This window comes from Quercus lobata, chromosome 2 (genome assembly GCF_001633185.2).
Source record: "Quercus lobata isolate SW786 chromosome 2, ValleyOak3.0 Primary Assembly, whole genome shotgun sequence".
NCBI lineage: Eukaryota > Viridiplantae > Streptophyta > Magnoliopsida > Fagales > Fagaceae > Quercus > Quercus lobata.
Genome location: NC_044905.1, coordinates 53,727,612 through 53,747,479, shown reverse-complemented (window position 1 = coordinate 53,747,479; position 19,868 = coordinate 53,727,612). Strand labels below are relative to the sequence as shown.

General features: G+C 36.5%; 1 protein-coding gene across 1 annotated transcript; it reads left to right on the top strand.

The window, feature by feature from the left end:
• Positions 1 to 1,622: 1,622 nt before the first annotated feature.
• On the top strand, positions 1,623 to 3,726 carry LOC115978201. The gene is made up of 2 exons (XM_031100216.1): positions 1,623 to 2,082; positions 2,763 to 3,726. The coding sequence occupies exons 1-2, from the start codon at positions 1,766 to 1,768 to the stop codon at positions 3,628 to 3,630; spliced, it is 1,185 nt and encodes a 394-aa protein (XP_030956076.1). The 5' UTR covers positions 1,623 to 1,765; the 3' UTR covers positions 3,631 to 3,726.
• Positions 3,727 to 19,868: the final 16,142 nt, after the last annotated feature.

Here is a 19,868-nt window from a genome sequence, read left to right as displayed (position 1 = left end):
TTCATTAAAAATGGGTCCCATGATACTATTCACACATTTAAAAATTATTTTGCTACAATGTTTTCAGTTTTCAACAAAATAAGCGGTATCCAAATGAACCTTAATTCTCATTTGAGCTCACTACTAACATTACATTTTCACTTACTAATAACTACTTATTGTATTAACAATTTGTAAAAAATTATTATAAAAAAGTTTGTAACTTTAGCATTTTTCTAGAATCTAATGCAGGGGAAAATGAGGTGTCATTGATGTTTGGATTAAGATCTGGCCAAAACAATTAATATGGCTACCAGGTTGTGTAATTGTTTTTGAAGGGTGGAGATTAAAAGTTATCTTTTTATAAGTGCTTGTGAGGTATGGGGGGCAACGGCCGAGGTTCAAGTATTCAGGAAAGAGTTTTACACATATATACACTTAAATTAAGTTTGATTAGAATTTATATCTTTCATAAATAAATAAAAAGTTACCTTTTTAACATTTTATATTTTTAACTATTCTCCTGTATTAAAGCGGTGCACCTGATCCAAATCCTTCATATTTAACTTGCCAATATACTGTGTTATTATCTTCTTCTCAAAAAAAAAAAAAAAAAAATCTGTTTTCTGAACATCTTTAATTTTGATACCCATCCTTTGTATATATATTACTTCTTTCCTATCTTGGACGTTCTAATGTCCAATAATAGGCCATCAAAAAAAAAAGAAAGTCCAATAATGCACAAGGAGTATATTACTTAATCCTTTCATATTTTGTGAATGTCCAATAAAGCAAAAGCATATGGGAATAAACTTTCGCAGCCAATTGCATGAAGTTTCTTGAACCAAGCTCAAGATGCATTACAGCACCGGACAATGAACCTAAAGTTGGTATATGGCACGCGAAAAAGTGGACAATAAAGTAAGCAGCTTATCTTATCTGCTTTCTTTTCTTTTACTAATAGTTTGCTCTTTTATAAACTTTTCCTTATTCATTGATTTGCTGATAATAATATATATATATATATATATATATATATATAATCATACTTAATAGAAAACGAAACTTTAAAAAAGTTAAATAAAAACAAATAAAAGTTAATAAGTTAAAATAAAATAAATCCAAACCCACTTCGATATGTCATAGTGACAATATTTTTCATAATTGATAATATAAAAGTAATACTCCATCTGTTCCACTTTGTTTGCCTTCTATTCCATTTTGGGATGTCCCAAAATATTGTCCTATTTCTAAAAATAAAAGTCATTAATTTACTAATGTTCCTATTATACTCCTATTTTATTAATAATTCAATTTTTTGATAAATTTATTTAAGGGTAATTTTGGAAACTTATACATTTTTAAAAGGTAGATAAGACAATAAATGATGTTCCTTAAAAAATTTGATTTTTCAAACAGGACAAACAAAGTGGGACGGAAGGAGTATCAATTATGGGTTGATACAATAATAATCTACCTTTAATAACATATCCTTTAAACTTTTAGAGAACAGAGTTGTCTATAACATTGCTTTTACTAAAATTCAAACTGGGGTTTGCAATTGGCAGATTCTTTTGGTTCTAATCTCAAAAGTATGAAAACCTAAAAATCATGAAATAATTGAAATATCATCCATCCACATTAGATCATTACGTAAGATACCCCACTCTCAATTCTTAATTCATAAGTAAACAACAAGATAAGTCCCCAGAAACTCCCACACCTCCGAAGCCGAAGAGGTCCTAACTTTTTGAGCTTAATTGTGATTTGAGAGAGAGAGAGAGAGATGTATGTGACAAGGCCTCTATCAATGTACCGGAAATCTCCAAGCACCCTTTCGACAAAGCCACCTGATGCTCCATATTCAGGCTATCTTGTAATTACAGATGAAGAGGCAGAAGCACAGGATACATTTTGCTGGGGTTTATGTAAGCGTAAGAAAGTTAAGAAGCTACCATTCCCTCAAGATAGGATCTTGACCATTGTTTATTCACCTGAGTATGGAGAAACAACTGCCACTAAGGTTTTGTTTATCCCAGTTCTTGATAAACCTCTGTCTTCTAACCGGTACTACGTTATCAGAGCAAAAGGAAAGTACAAAGGGTATGCTCTCTGTACTCATAGATTCTCTATTTTTATAAGCTAAATATTAAAGCTCAAATGAAAATTAGCCTTCCGCTTTGAACTCAAGTTCAAGTTTAGCTTTAGTACTGCTTAGTTTAGTTGTATTATTTTACAAGGATCGGTTTTTTAACTTCATAGAGACACATAAGGGTGTCAGAGTTTCCCATTTAGTAAAATAATATAGTATATAGAAGGAAATGATACAATTGTTGCAGTTTGATATATTAAAAAGTTTCCTATTTGGTAAAATAATATATAAGGAAATTATATAGAATATATTATATATTATAGCGTATGTGAATGTAAAGTGGTAACCGGGTAAGTCCCCTTATTTGTGAAAATCGAAATCACATGATTTATGGACTTTAACACATCATAAATAATTAGTGTTTGTTACATCCACTATGTTATGCGCGCACACACGGTTAAATGCTATTTTTTTTAGTGTAATAATGTGAAATATGGTATGTGTGGCAATTTTTATCTATAAATATAAATAATTGTTCTTTAGCATTATTTTTACTGTTTTTATGAATGGTGTCATATAATGTAAAATGTAGTAAAAATTTTAATATATCATTCGCTAGCATCAATCAATTGAAATTGTCTTGATCCAAAAAATAAATAAATAAATCAATTGAAAATGTCCAACCTTGCAGAAAAGCATACAAATGTTCACGAGAGGGAGACGTCATGGCATGTTGCTTTAGCGAAATCTTGAGTGACAGAAAACCAAAACCTTTTAACCTCAAAGACCTATACCAACAAGTTAAGATACACAGCCACCAAAGTGGTGGTTTCTTTGCCAAGTCTATAGCACCTGATGGCATTCCTCCAAAAGTCCTAAGAAGAAAAGGATGGAAAGTTCGTAGCTCGAGTTTATATCGAATACATCTAAATGAAGCTCTAGGCCTTGACACTTCAATCCGAGCACTTCACCCGGACTTCAATTTTCCCATCTTTAGAAAGCGTTCTGCTCCTGTTATTGTGGGGAAATGGTATTGTCCGTTTATATTTGTCAGAGAGAAAGGCAGACTAAAACACCAAATGAAGAAGTCCATGTTCTACTCCATGACTCTTGAGCAAAAGTGGGAAGAAATATATTCATGTGGGAATGTTGTTGATGGAGATAATGATGTTGTCATTGTGAATGCTGATGTACAAAGAGAAGTGAGTTTAGTTTCTGGTAAGGAAGCTGTGAAAGATGATAGAAATATTCATAATAATGGGTTCATTTGGTTTAAAGTTGATAACCAAAATGGTAGGAGAGGAGTGGTGGGTGTAGGTTTAAGTTCAGCAATTGTAGAGAACGTGAAATGGGTGCAAGAAGAAGGTGGGTGGGTTAACAATGGAGCAGAAAGGGAAGTGAGAGTGGAGAGGGTAGAACAAATTAGAAGTGAGAATGGGTGGCTAAGATTTGGTTGTTATGTGCTGGTGGAGAGTTTTGTTTTGAGGAGAATGGATGGAAGTTTGGTGCTGAAATGGGATTTTAGGCACACTGATAAGATTCGATGCAAATGGGAATGAGGTCTGTAATGAATTTGCACACATAGTACAAAAACTTTAGCAACTTTGTAATTAATGAATCCTTTATATGGTGCTTTGTATTACTCGTTTGGGACTCTGAATCATCAATAGCATGTGCAGCATACAAATTTTCTGAATCAAATGAAATGTGTATATTATGGTGTCACTTATTGCTAAATTGAACAAAAACTAGTGGGAAAGTGACAATAAAAAAATACCGATCTGCACATATCACCATATCTATGATTATGGACTGAAAACAGTCACGACTGACGAAGCCAATTTCACCCAGCAGGGAGTCGTGACCCCGCATGTTTAGAAAACAATAAAAATCTAATTATACATTTTTTTTGACGACTTTGTTAAGGTGACGATTGTTAGAATAAGAAAGTGGTTTCAATAAGAAGCTTGTGTGAAAATCAGTAACAACTTACTATTGGAGTAGTTTGTGAAACTACTAAAAAATCATTGCATCTGTGGCATTACTAGTTTAAAAAAAATCTCTTTAGAGATGTACGTTTCAGTGTAAGAAAGTTAAGAGTTTACTGGTAGTTGTTGCTCTGGCCTCCATCCTAATTGAAGATTTTCTATGTATCTTCAAATTTATTTCTTCTTTAAAAGTTAAAATGTTTTACTTAGGAACTCTAAATTCACTTTCATTTAACTAAAATCACAATTTATGTGTGAATATAATTGGTATGACCAATTGTTGAAGACATTTTTTCCACAGCTAGGGGCGGCCTATAAAAATATATATTAACAAAGCCCACGAGGTCCAACACGCAATAAAGAATTTCTGGTCCAAATTATTTTTGTGTTCCTATTTGCTATGTTGAGCAAGCTCACATGTGAAAGAAAGTACCTAATAAAGGGTATAATTATCAGATGTGGATTAGAGGGCAAAAGAGTCATTTCTCACCAGTTTTGAGCTCCCCAAAGGCCTCTCTAATGATTTTGGAACACTTGAGAAACTATAGAGATGATAAGTGCAATGTACAAAGCCTAGACACTTACTGACACTTACTGCCACTTCACCTACTGCCACTTGTTGGAAAAGCACAGAAAAATGAAAGATGGAGCTAACTTGTGATTCTGGTCTTAGAAACCAGCCAAGTTGCTGTTTGTTCCGAACTACTGCTCCTACTGGAAAACCAAGCAATTGGAGAGAGACTACAGGAGCCCTGAGGTTAGGAACAGGTGTGTCCGCTGGACTTGGATTTCCTAGCCAACCAAGTCCACGGAAGCATGGGAGGTCGATACAGGCCTTGTTATGAGTAATTTTTTTGACAAGTGCGGTCATTAAGGGGGGAAACAAAATTTGCTTGGATCTCAAAACTGCAATGATGTTGTTAATAGGGTTTCGACTGAACCATGGGAGGGTTGATCTTAAACCGATTATGAAACAAAATCGGTTGCTAGGTGTTGAGAATGATGAGGTTATAGTGAGAAATGGTTGTGAAAAGGAGGATTTGAGAATCTGAAAGAGGCAAATCTTCATTTCATGATACAGTTTTTTTATTTTTCTTTTTTTTTTTCTGATGAGTTTTTGATGAACCCGGCCCTCCTATTTATAGTAGAGAGATGAAGAATGGTAGATAGGTAGTTAAGAATGGTAGTTAAGAATTTTTGGTGAGAACGGTAGATGGGAATGGTAGGTGGGAATGGTAGGTACCGAACGGGAATGGTAAGTTGGAGACTGGTAGGCACCGAACGGGAACAGCAGGTTGAGCTAATGACCCAGTGTAATTTAAAGTTCCAACACACTTGTGAGAGTTCATTTGTACTTTGAAAAAGCAGTCTTGATGAAGTTTGGAGAATAACCCTGAGGGGATCCCAATTAAATGGATGAATCTTAAATTTTGACCTCAGGAGCTTAAACTTTGGACACCATCAGTACTTCAAAGATGTGGGTTTGATTTGTGATCACCAAGTCCAAAACAAATAAGTGGATTTCAAAATCAGAATCTTTGTGACAGTCCGAATAGGACAAGCTTTGCTCGAATGTCTTGATTCTTGGTCAAAGTTCGCTTCAAACCCAACAGTTGTAGAATCACACCATTTCATCAATTTTGGATTCTCAAATGATGAAATAGACCCCAAATTTGGAATGTACACGAAAAGTTTAGCAAGGCAAGTGTGGCTTGAAAATTTTGACTTTAGGTTGATTTCAACACAAAAGTCAACTGTCTTGGAATTTGAGCCATTTGTGCAATTTTCGACTCTCAAATGATGAAACGGACTCCAAAATCAGAATGTACACGAAAAATTGAGTAAGGTAGGTCCATCTTAAAAATTTTGACGTTTGGTCAACATTTACACAAAAGTCAACTTTTTTGGAAATTGGACGTTTGCACAATTTTCGAGCCTCAAATAAAGAAATGGGTCCCAAAATCGGAATGTACTCGAAAAATTGAGCGGGACAGGTCCGTTTTGAAATCTTTGATTTTTTGGTCAAGGTATTTTCTCTCACTTTTCTTTTTTTCTTTCTTTTTTTTTTTTTAAGGCGGATCGGATCCGGGTCAAATTTGGGGGTCGGTCCGGGTCAACCTTGTTCATGACGTCATCCATGATGTCATAAGCCAGAGGCGAGCGTGTCAGCGCGTTGAATGTGTGGCTCAGCTGCGTCGGCGCGTGTGAGCGCGTGACATGACGCTGGCGATCACCGGACCTTCTGGTGGCGCGTTCCGGCGCGTGGGTCATCTTTTGGGCCTGTAATTTTGGTGTTTTGTAGATCGGGGCACACTGGATCTAGTGGAAGTTTCTGTTTTTTTGAAATGGTGGCCCGATTTGAGCAGAAGTGGAGGATTAAGCCACGGATCCTCGTGAGCTCGTGGCCGCGCGTGGGGGCGCGTGGAAACTTATTGGAGGATGATCTTTCTGGGTTTTGCACTTCGAGGGCCGCTGGATCGAGCGGTAATGCCATTTCCTTGAAATGAAGTCTGGATTTGTAAGAATACGAAGGACTAGGCCGCGATCCTCTGAAGCTTTTGGTGGCGCGTGAAAGCGCGTGGCTGGGCCTTTGGACCTGGATTTTTAAAGTTTGGTACATCGAAAGTCATTGAAGATTTCTGTGGGTTGAATTTTGTGAGATCCTATCAGAAGTTTCAGAAATCCGGAAGAGGTGACGGCAGGCACTTGTTGCCATTTTAGTCCATTCTAACGGTGGCTACTCTGACAACATTTTGACAACCCAGACAGGGAGTGATTCCAAGGTAACCATTGAGTATTTGGGCTAGCTTATAACTTTTTGTTAGGTCTAGTGTAACAATTTCTTTCTGAAAGTATGATGCATTTATGGATATTTACCATCTCTCTTTTTTTTTCAAGGTTCGGTGCAGTATTTTTTGAAAGTTGACATTTTTAAGTGCTCAGTCCTGTTTCCCCTTTTGTCTGTTAGTTTCAAAAATTTTCCTATATAAGGCCACCGGAGCCATGCATTGGGTTTGTACAAACGTAGTCTTCAGTAACTAACATACTTTTGTGAGTGCAAAGAAGTCATGCATTGAGTTTGCATAGACATAGCCTTCAGTAACTAACATAATACTGTGAGTGCAGAGAAGCCATGCCCTTTTACACTTTTTTTTTTTTTTTTTTTTGACATGCTTTACTTGGACTGACTCCATTTTACCCCTTTTTTTTTTTTTTGTAGCAACTTGCTTCTTGACATGGTGTTCTTCAGAGATGTTTCCTCGTCTGACAAGAAGTATCTTGTTATTTCAAAAGATCAAGATGATGTACTTGAGAAAGGATTATCTTTGCTCGTTGAGAAACCCATCATTGGTCGATTTTCACCAGCATGGCCGAAGCAGAATGATCTTGGTGACATTGTTGAGTGGACGTATGACACTTCCCAAAATCTTGATTTTCCTTCTAGAGCATGGTCCTTACGTACTTCCCTCCACAAGAATACCACTAAGTCAGGTCCTTTAAGGACTCTCGGTTGCCGCATTATTTTCGACGAAACACGTTGGGGCACAATTTTCAGAACCAATGGCGAGTTTGGATATACACCCTACTATTGGGAATGGCTTGAAGATGTACTCTCTCATAACCAGCAGACTCTTATCAAGGCCCAGATTTTTGAAGCAGTCCTTGCCTCTTTATATACATATGATAGAAATAATGACATCATACGTGCATTTTGTGAAGCATGGTGCCCAGACACTAATACCCTTCATACCCCGTTGGGTGAGATGTCCGTCTCTCTTTGGGATCTACATCGTCTAGGTGGGCTTGCCATCACTGGTAGCTTTTATGATGAGGTTGTCCCTTGTTACAAGGAAATGGCAGGATGTGGTGAGAAAGGCAGATTCCTTCCAAAGAGTTGTGAATATCTGTTTGCCGCTTTTTATCAACTCCATAATGAGAAAGAAGGTAAGCCATATGTTTCAGTAAATGACTGGATCAAATTCTGGTTTAGAGGGGATCTAAGATACATGAAACAACCTCCTCGAAGGCCAAAGAGATCGTGTCGTCCTAAGCAGACTTACAATCTTGACGGTTCATTTGGTAAGGCTCGTGCATGGTCTTCAAAAGAGAAAGGTGCCTTTACAGACCTCGAAGTTCAAGAAGGACTATGTGAAGAAACTTACTTGGCTGCCCTGTTATCTTGTTGGTTGTGCATATTTGTGCTACCGAGTGAAGATTTCAATACTATCCGTCCAGGAACATTCAAGGTTGCAAGCCTTATGGCTCTTGGTAGGCCTTTCAGTCTTGCCATACCTGTTCTTGCTAGCCTTTATCGAGGTTTAAACAAGCTTGCTTGTTCTCCTGTTGTTGGTAGTTCAAAGGTGTGCCTTCCCATGCATTACATTTATGGGTGGTTAGGCTACTACTTTGATACCCATCATGGAGTCAAATTGGAAGTCATTGGGCCAAAGATGGTTAGATTTTCTGGTGCCGGGGGGGGGGGGGCCAGATATTATGACGAATATGAAGCCCGAAGGTTGATTCAAGGCAACCACATGCTGTGGGGTGCCAATTTGCTTGTTAAGAATGCGAATGAAACTTTTGAAGACAGTGGAAATCTTTCTCGTACTTCACTAGCACACTTTATCAGTATTCGGTCATCTTACTTGTCTATGCGGCAAGATGATCATTTCATCATAGAACCCTATAGCCCTTGCCGATTTAGTCGTCAATTTGGACTTTGTCAAAGCATTGTAGGTGGTATGAAGAAAGTCATCCGTCATGCTTCTTTGGATGAAGTCCTAAAACTTTGGAGATCATGCACCCAGTCTAAGACCATGTCGCAAGCATTCTTCCCAGCTCCTCCATCGAACTTAAAGCACCACACTACTCAAAGTTATGAGCGTTGGTGGAATAGTATGCATGGGACATACCTTAAAGATGGTATAGCATTTTTGATTTCGAGCAAACGTCCTCCTTTACCAAGCACGAAGACGGGTCAAACAAGCCATGACAAGAACGTCAATGGAGGGGGTATTCAATTGTCTAACGATCACGTTACACATGTTGTTCAGAAATCTGCGACTGACAAGGATCAATTTGTAAAGCCACAAGACTCCACAATAAGACCAAAGATGCCTCCTTTTGACACTTTTCTTGTTGAAAGGCCTCCAAGAGTGTGCATGGCATCGAGTGAAAAGATGGTCTCATATCTTGAAAAAGTGAGTGAGAGCAGTGACAAGGGGTGTCATCGGAGGCGGGCTAAGAAAAAGCTGAAATTGATAACCCCTAATGAACCCGATTTCGTTGAAGGGACCTCATATGCCTTTGAACACGTTGAAGTCGTTGCAGATCAAGTATTTTATATTATTCTATTCTTTTTTTTTTTTAATATATATATACGTACATTTTTTTTCTTTTTAATGTAACGTATTCTTGATTGCAGCCCGGGCAACAAGCCTTAAACACAATCAATAGCGATAAGGTGACCTCTTTTGATAGTGAAACTTCAATTTCTGGCCCACGACTTATTGCCATATCAGTGGGAAATGTAACTCAGATACCTAGCACTAAATTTATGGAGAGGACCGTGAGTTTTGATATCCCTGAAGATTCTGTTTATCGTGTTGAAGATGTGATTCTGAAAAATCGCATTGACCTTGCATTAAACCTTTGGAAGAGCCTTCAGCAAAGGATTGCTAGGACCCCTTTTGAGAAGGCCCCTTCACTCATGGGAGAAGCTCAAAAGATTTTTGATGCCATAGCAGCTAATAAAGCTATTGATCCATCACCATTGCAAGGCTTAGTTGTTGATTATTTTGAGAAGGCCAGAAGTTTTGAATCACTTAAATCCTGCTTTTCTTCAAGTGTGATGTCTGAACAACGTGACAAACAATTGACAGATTGTAACTTTCGCCTTGCTGAGCAATCAACTTTAAAGAATGACCTGTTAGCATGTGGCAAAACTCTTAGAGATGGATTGGCGAGTGTTGAAGCTAGGATAATGGAGCTGCATGAAGAACTGGAACATTTATCCAATCACAAGAAAGAGCTCGAAGCTTCGATTCCCAATAATGATGAAAAGCTGTCAAATCAAAGCTCTATCATCTCGAACATTCAAGATGAAATTTCTTTCATAGAGACTGCTCCTTCCTTAAGTAATGCAGACATTGAATCTTTGCAGTTGTTGAACCAAGGGCTTGCTTAAGGGATCAAGTCATCACGTAGTTCAAAAGATTTTTTTTTTGTTATAAAATTTTTTTCTTATGTGTTTTTGCAAAAAGGGGGCACAGTGTGTAATAGTGGGTATCACTACTGATCGAACCCGAGACGGCCTCAAGGGAGACACGGGCGTCCAACCGCTACACCACACTCGCAATTGTTGACATGGAGTGGAATTAATTTCTCCTTATTGGTACGCTTTCAAGGGTAATGGAAAGACATCATGTACTCTTACAGCGCTACAGTGGATAGTTTAAGCTCTTACCGAGGAGCAATTCTTGATTTTCAAGTGTAGAAGTATTTAAGGAACTTCCCATTGATGGGGCCGATCCTTATGCCATCATCACTGTCGATCAACTTGTGAGCTCCAATGGTGTTTGCCCCCTGCCTGAGAGTTGGAAGTACATCACAAGCAACGGTCACATGGTTTGACCCAACAACTTCATTGAAGTTTAGATCAATCTTGTTTTCTTTGGCAAGCTTCATGATTTTTTCTTTGAAGACGGAGCATTTTTGTATTGGGTGGCCAATGATGCGATGATATTTGCAGTAGTTAGGGTCATCAACTTTCCCCATGTCTTCTGGTCGCCTGCATTCTGGCAATTCAATTAGCTTCAATTGCAATAGTTGTTCTAAGATGTTTGGCACATCTTCATCGGGGAATGGATATACTTTTTGCTCACGTTCCTTAAAGGTCAGGCGACGCACTTCATTCTTTTGCCACCCTTCAAGCTATTTTTCATTTGCCTTTGCTCCTCTTCTTGGAACCTTGATTTCGACAGTGCTAACAACCATTGGGTTTTTGAGGCTGACTTTTGCATTCCTATTATTCCTCCTTACTTCCCTTTTGTTTTCCTCAGGTATGGGAGGGTTTGTACTTCCGCGGCTAGTAATGCTCAACTCCATGTCATGGGCACGAGTTGCTAACTCTTCAAATGTTCGGGGCTTTATCCCTTGAAGGATGTAAAGAAGTCCCCAATGCATGCCTTGGATGCACATCTCTATAGCAGATATTTCAGAAAGTCTATCCTTGCAATCTAGACTCAAAGAACGCCACCGATTGATATAATCGACCACTGGCTCATTTTCCCATTGCTTGGTATTAGTAAGCTCCGTCATGCTTACCGTGCGACGTGTGCTATAGAATCGGTCAAGAAATTCTCTTTCGAGTTGCTCCCAACTGTCAATTGACTCAGGTTCTAAGTCTGTATACCAATCAAAGGCATTTCCCTTGAGTGAACGGACAAATTGCTTTACAAGGAGGCTTCATTGAGTCCCTGCGTTCTCACAAGTTTCTACAAAGTGAGCAATGTGTTGCTTAGGATTTCCTTTGCCATCAAACTGCAAGAACTTGGGGCGTTGATACCCATTTGGCATTCTCATGTTGTCGATGCGCTTTGTGTAGGGTTTTGAATATGTGAGAGAACTTGTAGAAGAACCTCCATATTGTGCTCGGATGGTATTTGTTATCATGTCTTGTAATTGTTGGACTGACAACGAAGCAACCGAAGTAGATTGTTCTCGTCGGGGAGTGTTTTCAATTTCTCTCCCTTCGTCATCCTTTGCAGAGGTGAATTTATGACCATGGCTTGATTCACCAAGATCTTGCACTTCGAGTTTGTTCATCAAAGTTGCAATTTGGAGGTCCTTATCTTCAAGTGCTTTTGTGAAAAGGACAACCCTTTGTTCCATTTCGGCCATCTTTTCTTCCATGGTAGAGGTGTTAGTCATCATGACTGACACAACTTCCCAAGATGATGGAGAAGAAAGTGATTTGATGTGAGCACGTCGAATCTCATCTTTTGGGTTCCCTTTGATGGGAGAGAAATCGTGCGACCAACTTCTTGTGAAGGAAGAAGGGAATTTGCCCCCATACTTGAGGTGTTCCAAGGTGGAGATGTCCATATTGATGACCTTGTTTCTTGTAAGAGGGTCCAAGGGGATGATTGTCCAGACCTTGGCTTCCTTCGTTGATTGAAGTTAATTGTTTGTTTTAGGTTGGCTACAATTGATTGCACCAATGCAGTTGTTGGTGGTAGTCATACCAAGTTTAGTTGAAGTAGCTATTGTTGAAGCTTGAATGTTCTTGCTAGAGGCCATTGAAGTTGGTAGCAAGATGATGAAGATTTCTTTTTTTGAAGGAGAATGAGATGAGAGGTAGAGATGTCCCACTGGGCGTGCCAGAATTTGTAAGAGACTAAATTTCTCGATTCGAAATAAATCAAACAAGTAAAATAGTTTCACAAATGCGAATTTGTATTTATGATTGTGTGGTACAATTCTCTGTGGTTACAAAAGATTGATCCTCTGATTCGATCTCCTTCAAAGATTTGTTGATTGAATTTGTAGTGATGTGATTTTGATTTAAACACAAGATATCCTTCAATTTGGTTGAGGGATGGATCGAAGATCTTTGGAACAGAATTACAATGAATCTCTGGCTATGAGCTTGTTAGAAATCCTTTGTTCTTCACATTCTTTGTGTTCTTCGTGTGTTCTTCGTCTTCGAAGATTTGTGGTGGAAGTTCTCCGAGGCTTTAGAGGCTTGAATCCGTGGAGCTGCACTGATTTGTGGTTGTTTGAGGTTTCTGGAGGCTTTTGAGCTTGATTCCAATGAACTTTGAGATCTAAGAAGATGATTTGGATGATTCCTCTTCGAATGTTCTTCGTATTTGAGGGTTTGTGGTGGAAGTTCTTCGGGGCTTTGGAGGCTTGAATCCGTAGAGCTCTTTCCCTTCTGAATTCTGGTCCTCTGAATCTTCGTCCTCTGAATGTTTCAGGAAGGCTTCTATTTATAGGAGATTTGGGGTGGGTGAGTGACACGTGGCGGAACTTGATTGGTGACACATGTCACAGCCTGATTGGTCCGCTTGTGTCATCGCTTACACGTGCGAGGCTGCTTGAGTCATCGCTTACACGTGCGAGGCTACTTGAGTCATCGCTTACACGTGCGCTAATGCATGATTGGTTTTTGCATGACACTTGGCAAATTTCTGTTGACTTCTGAATAGTGGTAGAAAAACCTAGCAGCAATACATGGTGTTCTGTAATTTGCTGTATTTTGTGGACTTGGTAATGTGAAGTGTCAGCTTGTGATAGGTCGGGAATTTTCCCTCTCTACAAATACATGCTACCCTAAATCCCTTAAATTTAGCAAGTTTAGAAGGGGGCATTCCTAATAAAGTAATTTTTAAGTACTCCCGGAGTATGAAGAATGATACTTCCATCTCTCACATTCATGGTAGAGTCCACTAACTGAGAATATGTTTGATAGGCTGTAATAAGCACTGTAATATAATAGTTATTCCTATAATTTAACTATTCAGTAGTTTGGTTATGTTTTTATTATAAGGAATAATTATTCCTTATGAATAGCTATTCTTTAAAATGATGAATAATTATTTATTCATCTCTAAAAGGGATGAAATAGCTATTCCTTAATAAGTGTATTAATTTCTATAATTAATATATTTCCAAATAAACAAACTTTCCATATGCACATAACAATTATGAAAGTAAAAAATTACAAAAAATAACTCATCTCTCTTTCAAATTTTAAATTTTTTTAGGAAATATAATTATATGAGTAAAATGTTTCCTAAAATATTTCTTAAGTTTGATTTAAAATACTTTTATTCTATTGTTTTCTAGGTTCTATTATTATGTTGTCACTAAACAAATGAATAGTAATAAGCATTACATTATAGCGTCTTGTATTCCTTGTAATACCTATTCCTATTCCTATGTAATTACCCGTTACAGTCTACTAAACATACTCTAAATTCATGGTGGGGGATCCACCAGGAATGCTCCAATAATACCTAAAAATTTGCCCCCTTTAGGAAAGCAAAATTTTGTTGCCTTTAGTCTACACCAGGTTCCCCCTTTTCAAGAAAAGTTAGACCAGCCCATAATTTCAAGAGATTTCATTACTCAAAGTTAGTGAATAACAATTTTCAGCAGGTTCAACAGGTTTTCCTTTTCATTCAATAGTTTTTTAGTGACTCTAAAGGTCTGTTTGGTTGAGGACTGAAAAATTAGGAGGATAGAAAATGGGGAAGAGATAGAAAAGTGAGAGGATAAAAAAGATTTAATTTTCTTTTATATGTGTTTGTTTGGGATGATAGAAATATGGAAAACTCATTTGTTTAGATAAATTAGAGGATGGAAGATGAAGTTAATATGAATTTACAATTATGTTCCTATTAAATAAAATAAAATTAAGACATTTTTTTTATTAAAAAATTGTGTAGTATGGATTGTACTTACACACCTCTTTCTCTCTCTTTTTTTTTTTTTTTTTTTTTTTTTTTTTTTTTTTTTTAAGTTGAAGAACCCAAAAATTTTTATTAAAAAAAAACACCAACTAACCGTTGAGAAAAAAAAAAGGGATAAGCGTGTAAGAAAAGAAAAGATAAAATAAATACCAAAGAAAGATAATTAATCATAAATGAAAAAAAGAAAAAAAAGAAAAAAAGAAAAAAGGAAATGACAGAAAAGTTCAAAACATATGAACGTTAGGCTACGGTAGTTTTGCCCAAGGCATGAGCAAATGTTTTCATTCTAGTTTTCGTCCCAAATTGGGAGGATTGAATTTTTGTGGGCCTAGAGAGAAAACTTCCGGGCCCTACCATTTTTCTCCCTTTTCTCCCCTTCCAACCAAACACGCTCATCACTCATTTTATCTCCTATTTTCTCTCTCCCGTTTTCTATCTACCCAGTTTTCACCCTAAACAAACACACCCTAAAAATTCAATAAAAGGGATGAGAACCTAAACATGAAAGGAAGTAGACCTAGGGAGATTTGGAGTGATATGGAAAATTACATTTTGTTAGGATTTGATTTTGTAGTGTTGGCAAACCATGACAAATAGTAAGACTTGTTGAGTTAAAATGTGTACTTTAAAGTCCAAGACAAAGACACAAGTCCAAGATAAAGAAAGATGTGAATCTAGTTTTTTCAATTGGTACTTTATTCCTGTTTGACCTGTTGAAGCCATTCAATCGCTACTTGATTCTTGTTTGACCTTTTGAAAATTGCAGAATCACAAAAAATCAACAAACGTGAAAATCCCATAACTTGTCCAATTCAAGCTCAATTCATGATCTGTTTGTTGTGGTATTTGAAGGACATTATAAACTAACCCTATAGAGCTTTTAGAGAGAGAGAGAGAGAGAGAGAGAGAGGTGCTTCTTGTGCCTCCTATTCTATATCTAGGATTACAACTTATCAAGAAACAGTTACCTCGGGATTGATTAGTTCAAGTCCCCCTAGGTATTTCCTGTGAAACTAGTTTGGTTTCATTTGTTTTCTAGGTCATCATATCTTGTGTCATATCTACTTTTCCGTTATGCATGATATCGATGCTTGTTTATTTAACCAAAGACTTTCATAATAGATCCAATTAACAACTTGGCCTTAAAACTAGTTAAACATTGTTTATCTCAAGGTCCAAAAATTAACAATATCTATTTTGTTGCCCCTCTTATACTATCATTAACATCCTTACACTTTTCCTCCATTTTTCCAACAAGTTCAGCTGGTGGTTTAAAGCACTTTCATGAGTTTCTAAATGCACAAAACAAAAGTGATTCTTTTCTCATTCATCCCACCAAACCTCATTATCCTTATTTCAAAGCTAACACCATGACTGAGCTAACTATATCCTATTCTCCTTTATTTCACTTAGTATCACACAAGAACTATTTTGGTGTATTCATTGTCTTTTCTCTCATGTACATCACAAACGTGATAGGGGGCTAAGATCCATTCATGGTTCCTTCCATCTCACATTTTCTAGTGCAAATCTTTGAGCTCGACCTCTTCGCTTTTAGAGATTTCGGGGTTTTTTTTGTCATTTTAGAGATTCCAGGTGTATTTTGGTCATTTTAGAGACTTCAGAAGTATTTTAGTCATTTTAGAGGTTTTTGGGTATTTTAGCCCATTTTAGAGATTTTTTGAATATTTTGGTCATTTTAAAAGTTTCAGAATATTTTTTGTCATTTTAGAGATTTTAGGGGTAATTTTTGTCATTTAAGAGGTTTCAAGAGTATTTTGGTTGTTTTAGAGGTTTCTGGATATTTTGGCTCATTTTGGGGTATTTTAGAGTTAAGTGATTTAGGTAAATGATATTTGGGTCTAATTGGGTACAAGTTAAAACTCAATTTTTCTCCACAAAAAAAAAAGGTTAAAACTTAATTAATACTTATATTAACTAGTGTGCAACCCCGTGTACATGCATGGATACATTTAAAAACAATCACAATTACATTTATATAATTTAGAATCTAATTAGATCTAAACTCTTCTGTTTTTGCATTCAATAATTTACTTACCATAAAAATTAAAAAAATTAGATGGAACACATGTGCAAAATTGAACTCCATTTAAAATTCAATTTAGAATCTAATTGAATTTAGATGCTTTAATTTTTGCACCTAATAATTCACTTGATACACTAATTTAAAAATTAGATGAGACACGTGGCGTAAAATTAGACTCCAATTTAGAATTTAATTAGATTTTCTCTTAGTTTTGGCTATTACTATAATATATATATATATATATATATATATATATATATATGACTTATAAACTTAAATTGTTTTTAGTTATAAAAACAAAAAGGCTCATAAGAGTCTGTTTAGATACTGCTTATTTTGCTAAAAATTGAAAACTTATTACTGAAAGTATTATAACAAAATAATATAAGCTAGCTGATTTTTTGAGCTGAAAGTATTGTTGCTTCAGTTGAACAGTAACGTGAACAGTACAAAAGAATTCATCTACATTTTTTCATCTTTTTGTGGGGTTCGTGAATAGTAATATGGGATCCAGGTAATTTTCAACCAAATGCGCAAAACATGAATACAAAACGCTATCCAAACACTCACCAAATATAAAAATCATTCAAAAATTATATTTTTTATGGTTTACTTATATTGGACTCCTCGTTTTTTACACCAAATTAACTCATTTGACACAAAAATTAAAAAACTTAGATTAGATGGGACACATGGCACAAAATTAAACTCTAATTGAAATTCAATTTTTACATTGAATTACCTCACTTAGCACAAAAATATAAAAACTTAAATTAGATAGGATACATGGCGTAAAATTATACTCTAATTTAACTCCAGTTTGAAATCTAATTTGATTTTCTCTCAACTTTATCTATTATTATATATACTAATATTATGTCCGTGCGATGCACGACTTAATCAAGGATCATGTGTAAATTAATAAAAATAAAAAATAATAATTTATTTATTAATTAAAATTAAATAGATAATAAAATAATAAAATAATCTTTTACTCTATTTTTTTAAAACAAAGTAACATTTTACTTTAAGTTATATAATGAATGCATATTATGTAAGATTAATTTTTTATTAAAAGAAATCATATATAAGTCCAAAATTAATTGAATAGAATATGGTAGATAACTATGCAACTAATATAAAAGGAGATGCCTGAAAAATATATAGGGAGTTTGCATAATTAAAACTCAAGTGCATATTTAAATGAAAAACCTTGAATTCAATAATTAAAAATAAAAATAATTGAAAGCATATTTAAGAGATAACCTCAATGTAATAGATAAAAATTATGAGCAACCCAAATTACAAAATATTAAAAAATAAAAGTAGATAAACTTACATAATAATTGAATTTTTGTCTTTGAAAGTGTGGGGGAAGGCACCAAATTTCACCCTATCAAAACAAAATATGTAAATATAAACTTCAAGAATTTTTTTTGAGAATAACTTTTGATCGAGTGCTTTGGAACCTCAATGAAACTCCCTGAAAAAAATAAAATAAAAACAACATGAATAATAAAACAAAAAACAAAATTGGGAATTTATTTTTTGAAGTGAAGTGGAGGGACTGAATTTGAGAGAAAAACAAATAACAAATAACTTTAAAAAATGACAGATACGTGGATGTTCAAAATATTAATGAAATAAATCATGATCTGCCCTTATTATTTATAGTGAATTGAAAATCTAAAGATGAGAGTCATGGTATAATAAAATATTATCCATAATCATTCCTATATTTATCCAACAAACAAAATTTCAACCATGGTAAACATCAACCCAAAAAAAAAAAATTGTTTAGAAGTTGTTTCTATTTAAAACAATAATTTTAAGTGTGAAGAAGTTGTTATAAGCAAAAATAAATAAATAAATAAAAATAAATAAATAAATTTATATAAAATAAAATACCATAAAAATCAAGTTGTTAACGTTAATTACAATGCTTTTCCCTAATATATGATAAAGATCAAGTTGTTAACTGTGGGGCCCGGCCTAGAAATAATGGGCTATTCCAAATTCAGGCCCGTCCGAGGAGCGTCCTGCCCGAAGAGAAACCACGTATGAAGCATTACTTAATCCCGATAAATGCAAGGAATCCTGTCCGAGGAGTAAATCCTCCTCGGACATCACGAAGCCCAGACGAGGAACTCTCCCCAGCCACTTCAGTTCATCCTCCCAACATATAAAATGAATAAAATCCAAAATATCCCATGGAGAGCTACCACCACATTAATTGCGCCCCAACCACCCTCTTGGCCGCATTAATGAGGAAATGACCCCTGAACAGTACCGCCTTGGCCTCTGCAACTCACATGGGGAGAGATGAAGGCGTCTGATGGGACAGCCACTCAAGTAGGTGCTTAGATAGTCAACAAGTGTAGGGTTGAGATGAGAGAAGGGAACTATATAATGTAGTGGAGTCCCTTAGAGAAGGGGACGAAAAATTTCTGTATGAGGAACTAAAGAAATAAACTTATACGTGAGAGATCCATTCTGGTGTTTTTATTTTCTGCAACAATGCTTTCCATGTATCAGACCGAATAGACTCACTGAGACCAAGTTCTTTGACCCATCCTCTACAAATATTTATTGTGGGTTGCGCTTTGGGCCAGGGCCTGATCAATCGAATTTGGGCCAGGAAAATCGTGCAACTACAATTGGCGCCGTCTGTGGGGAGAACTAGAGCATCAGTTAGCACAACGGTCAAGCATGGCAGAACTAGGTCCGCACCAGGAGAATCCTCACGAGGCTGACTCCCAACAGACACAACCCGCCGAGTCCCAGAGGCAAAATAACCCCGTCAATCCAGGCCACAGGGGAAATCGCGAGGGAAGTGTGCATATTATCCGGACAAGCCAGAGTCACACTCAGATAGGTAGTCACGTGTCCCAGAAGCGAAATAGTCACCAGGCCATGCAGCGAGAGATAGATGATCTGAAAAGGAAGCTACGACGAGCACAGCGAAGGCGATCTCCTTCAGACTCAGACAAGTCCTCTAATGCGGAGGATGTGAGTTACCGACGGAGGTCAAGGACCCCCCCAAGTGAAACCTTTACCTACGAAAAGGAACCACACCCTGTGCGGAAGTATGAGAGCACATCTAGTAAGGGTTCGGGAAACGACGCCATGAAGAAGGCGTTGGATCAGGTTTCAAGGTCCCCCTTCACGTATAGAATTGAAGGGGCTGAGCTGCCTCGACGGTTCAACCAACCAGCATTCGCCATCTATAGTGGTCGATCAGACCCGGTAGAGCATGTGAGTCAATTTAACCAAAAGATGGCGAT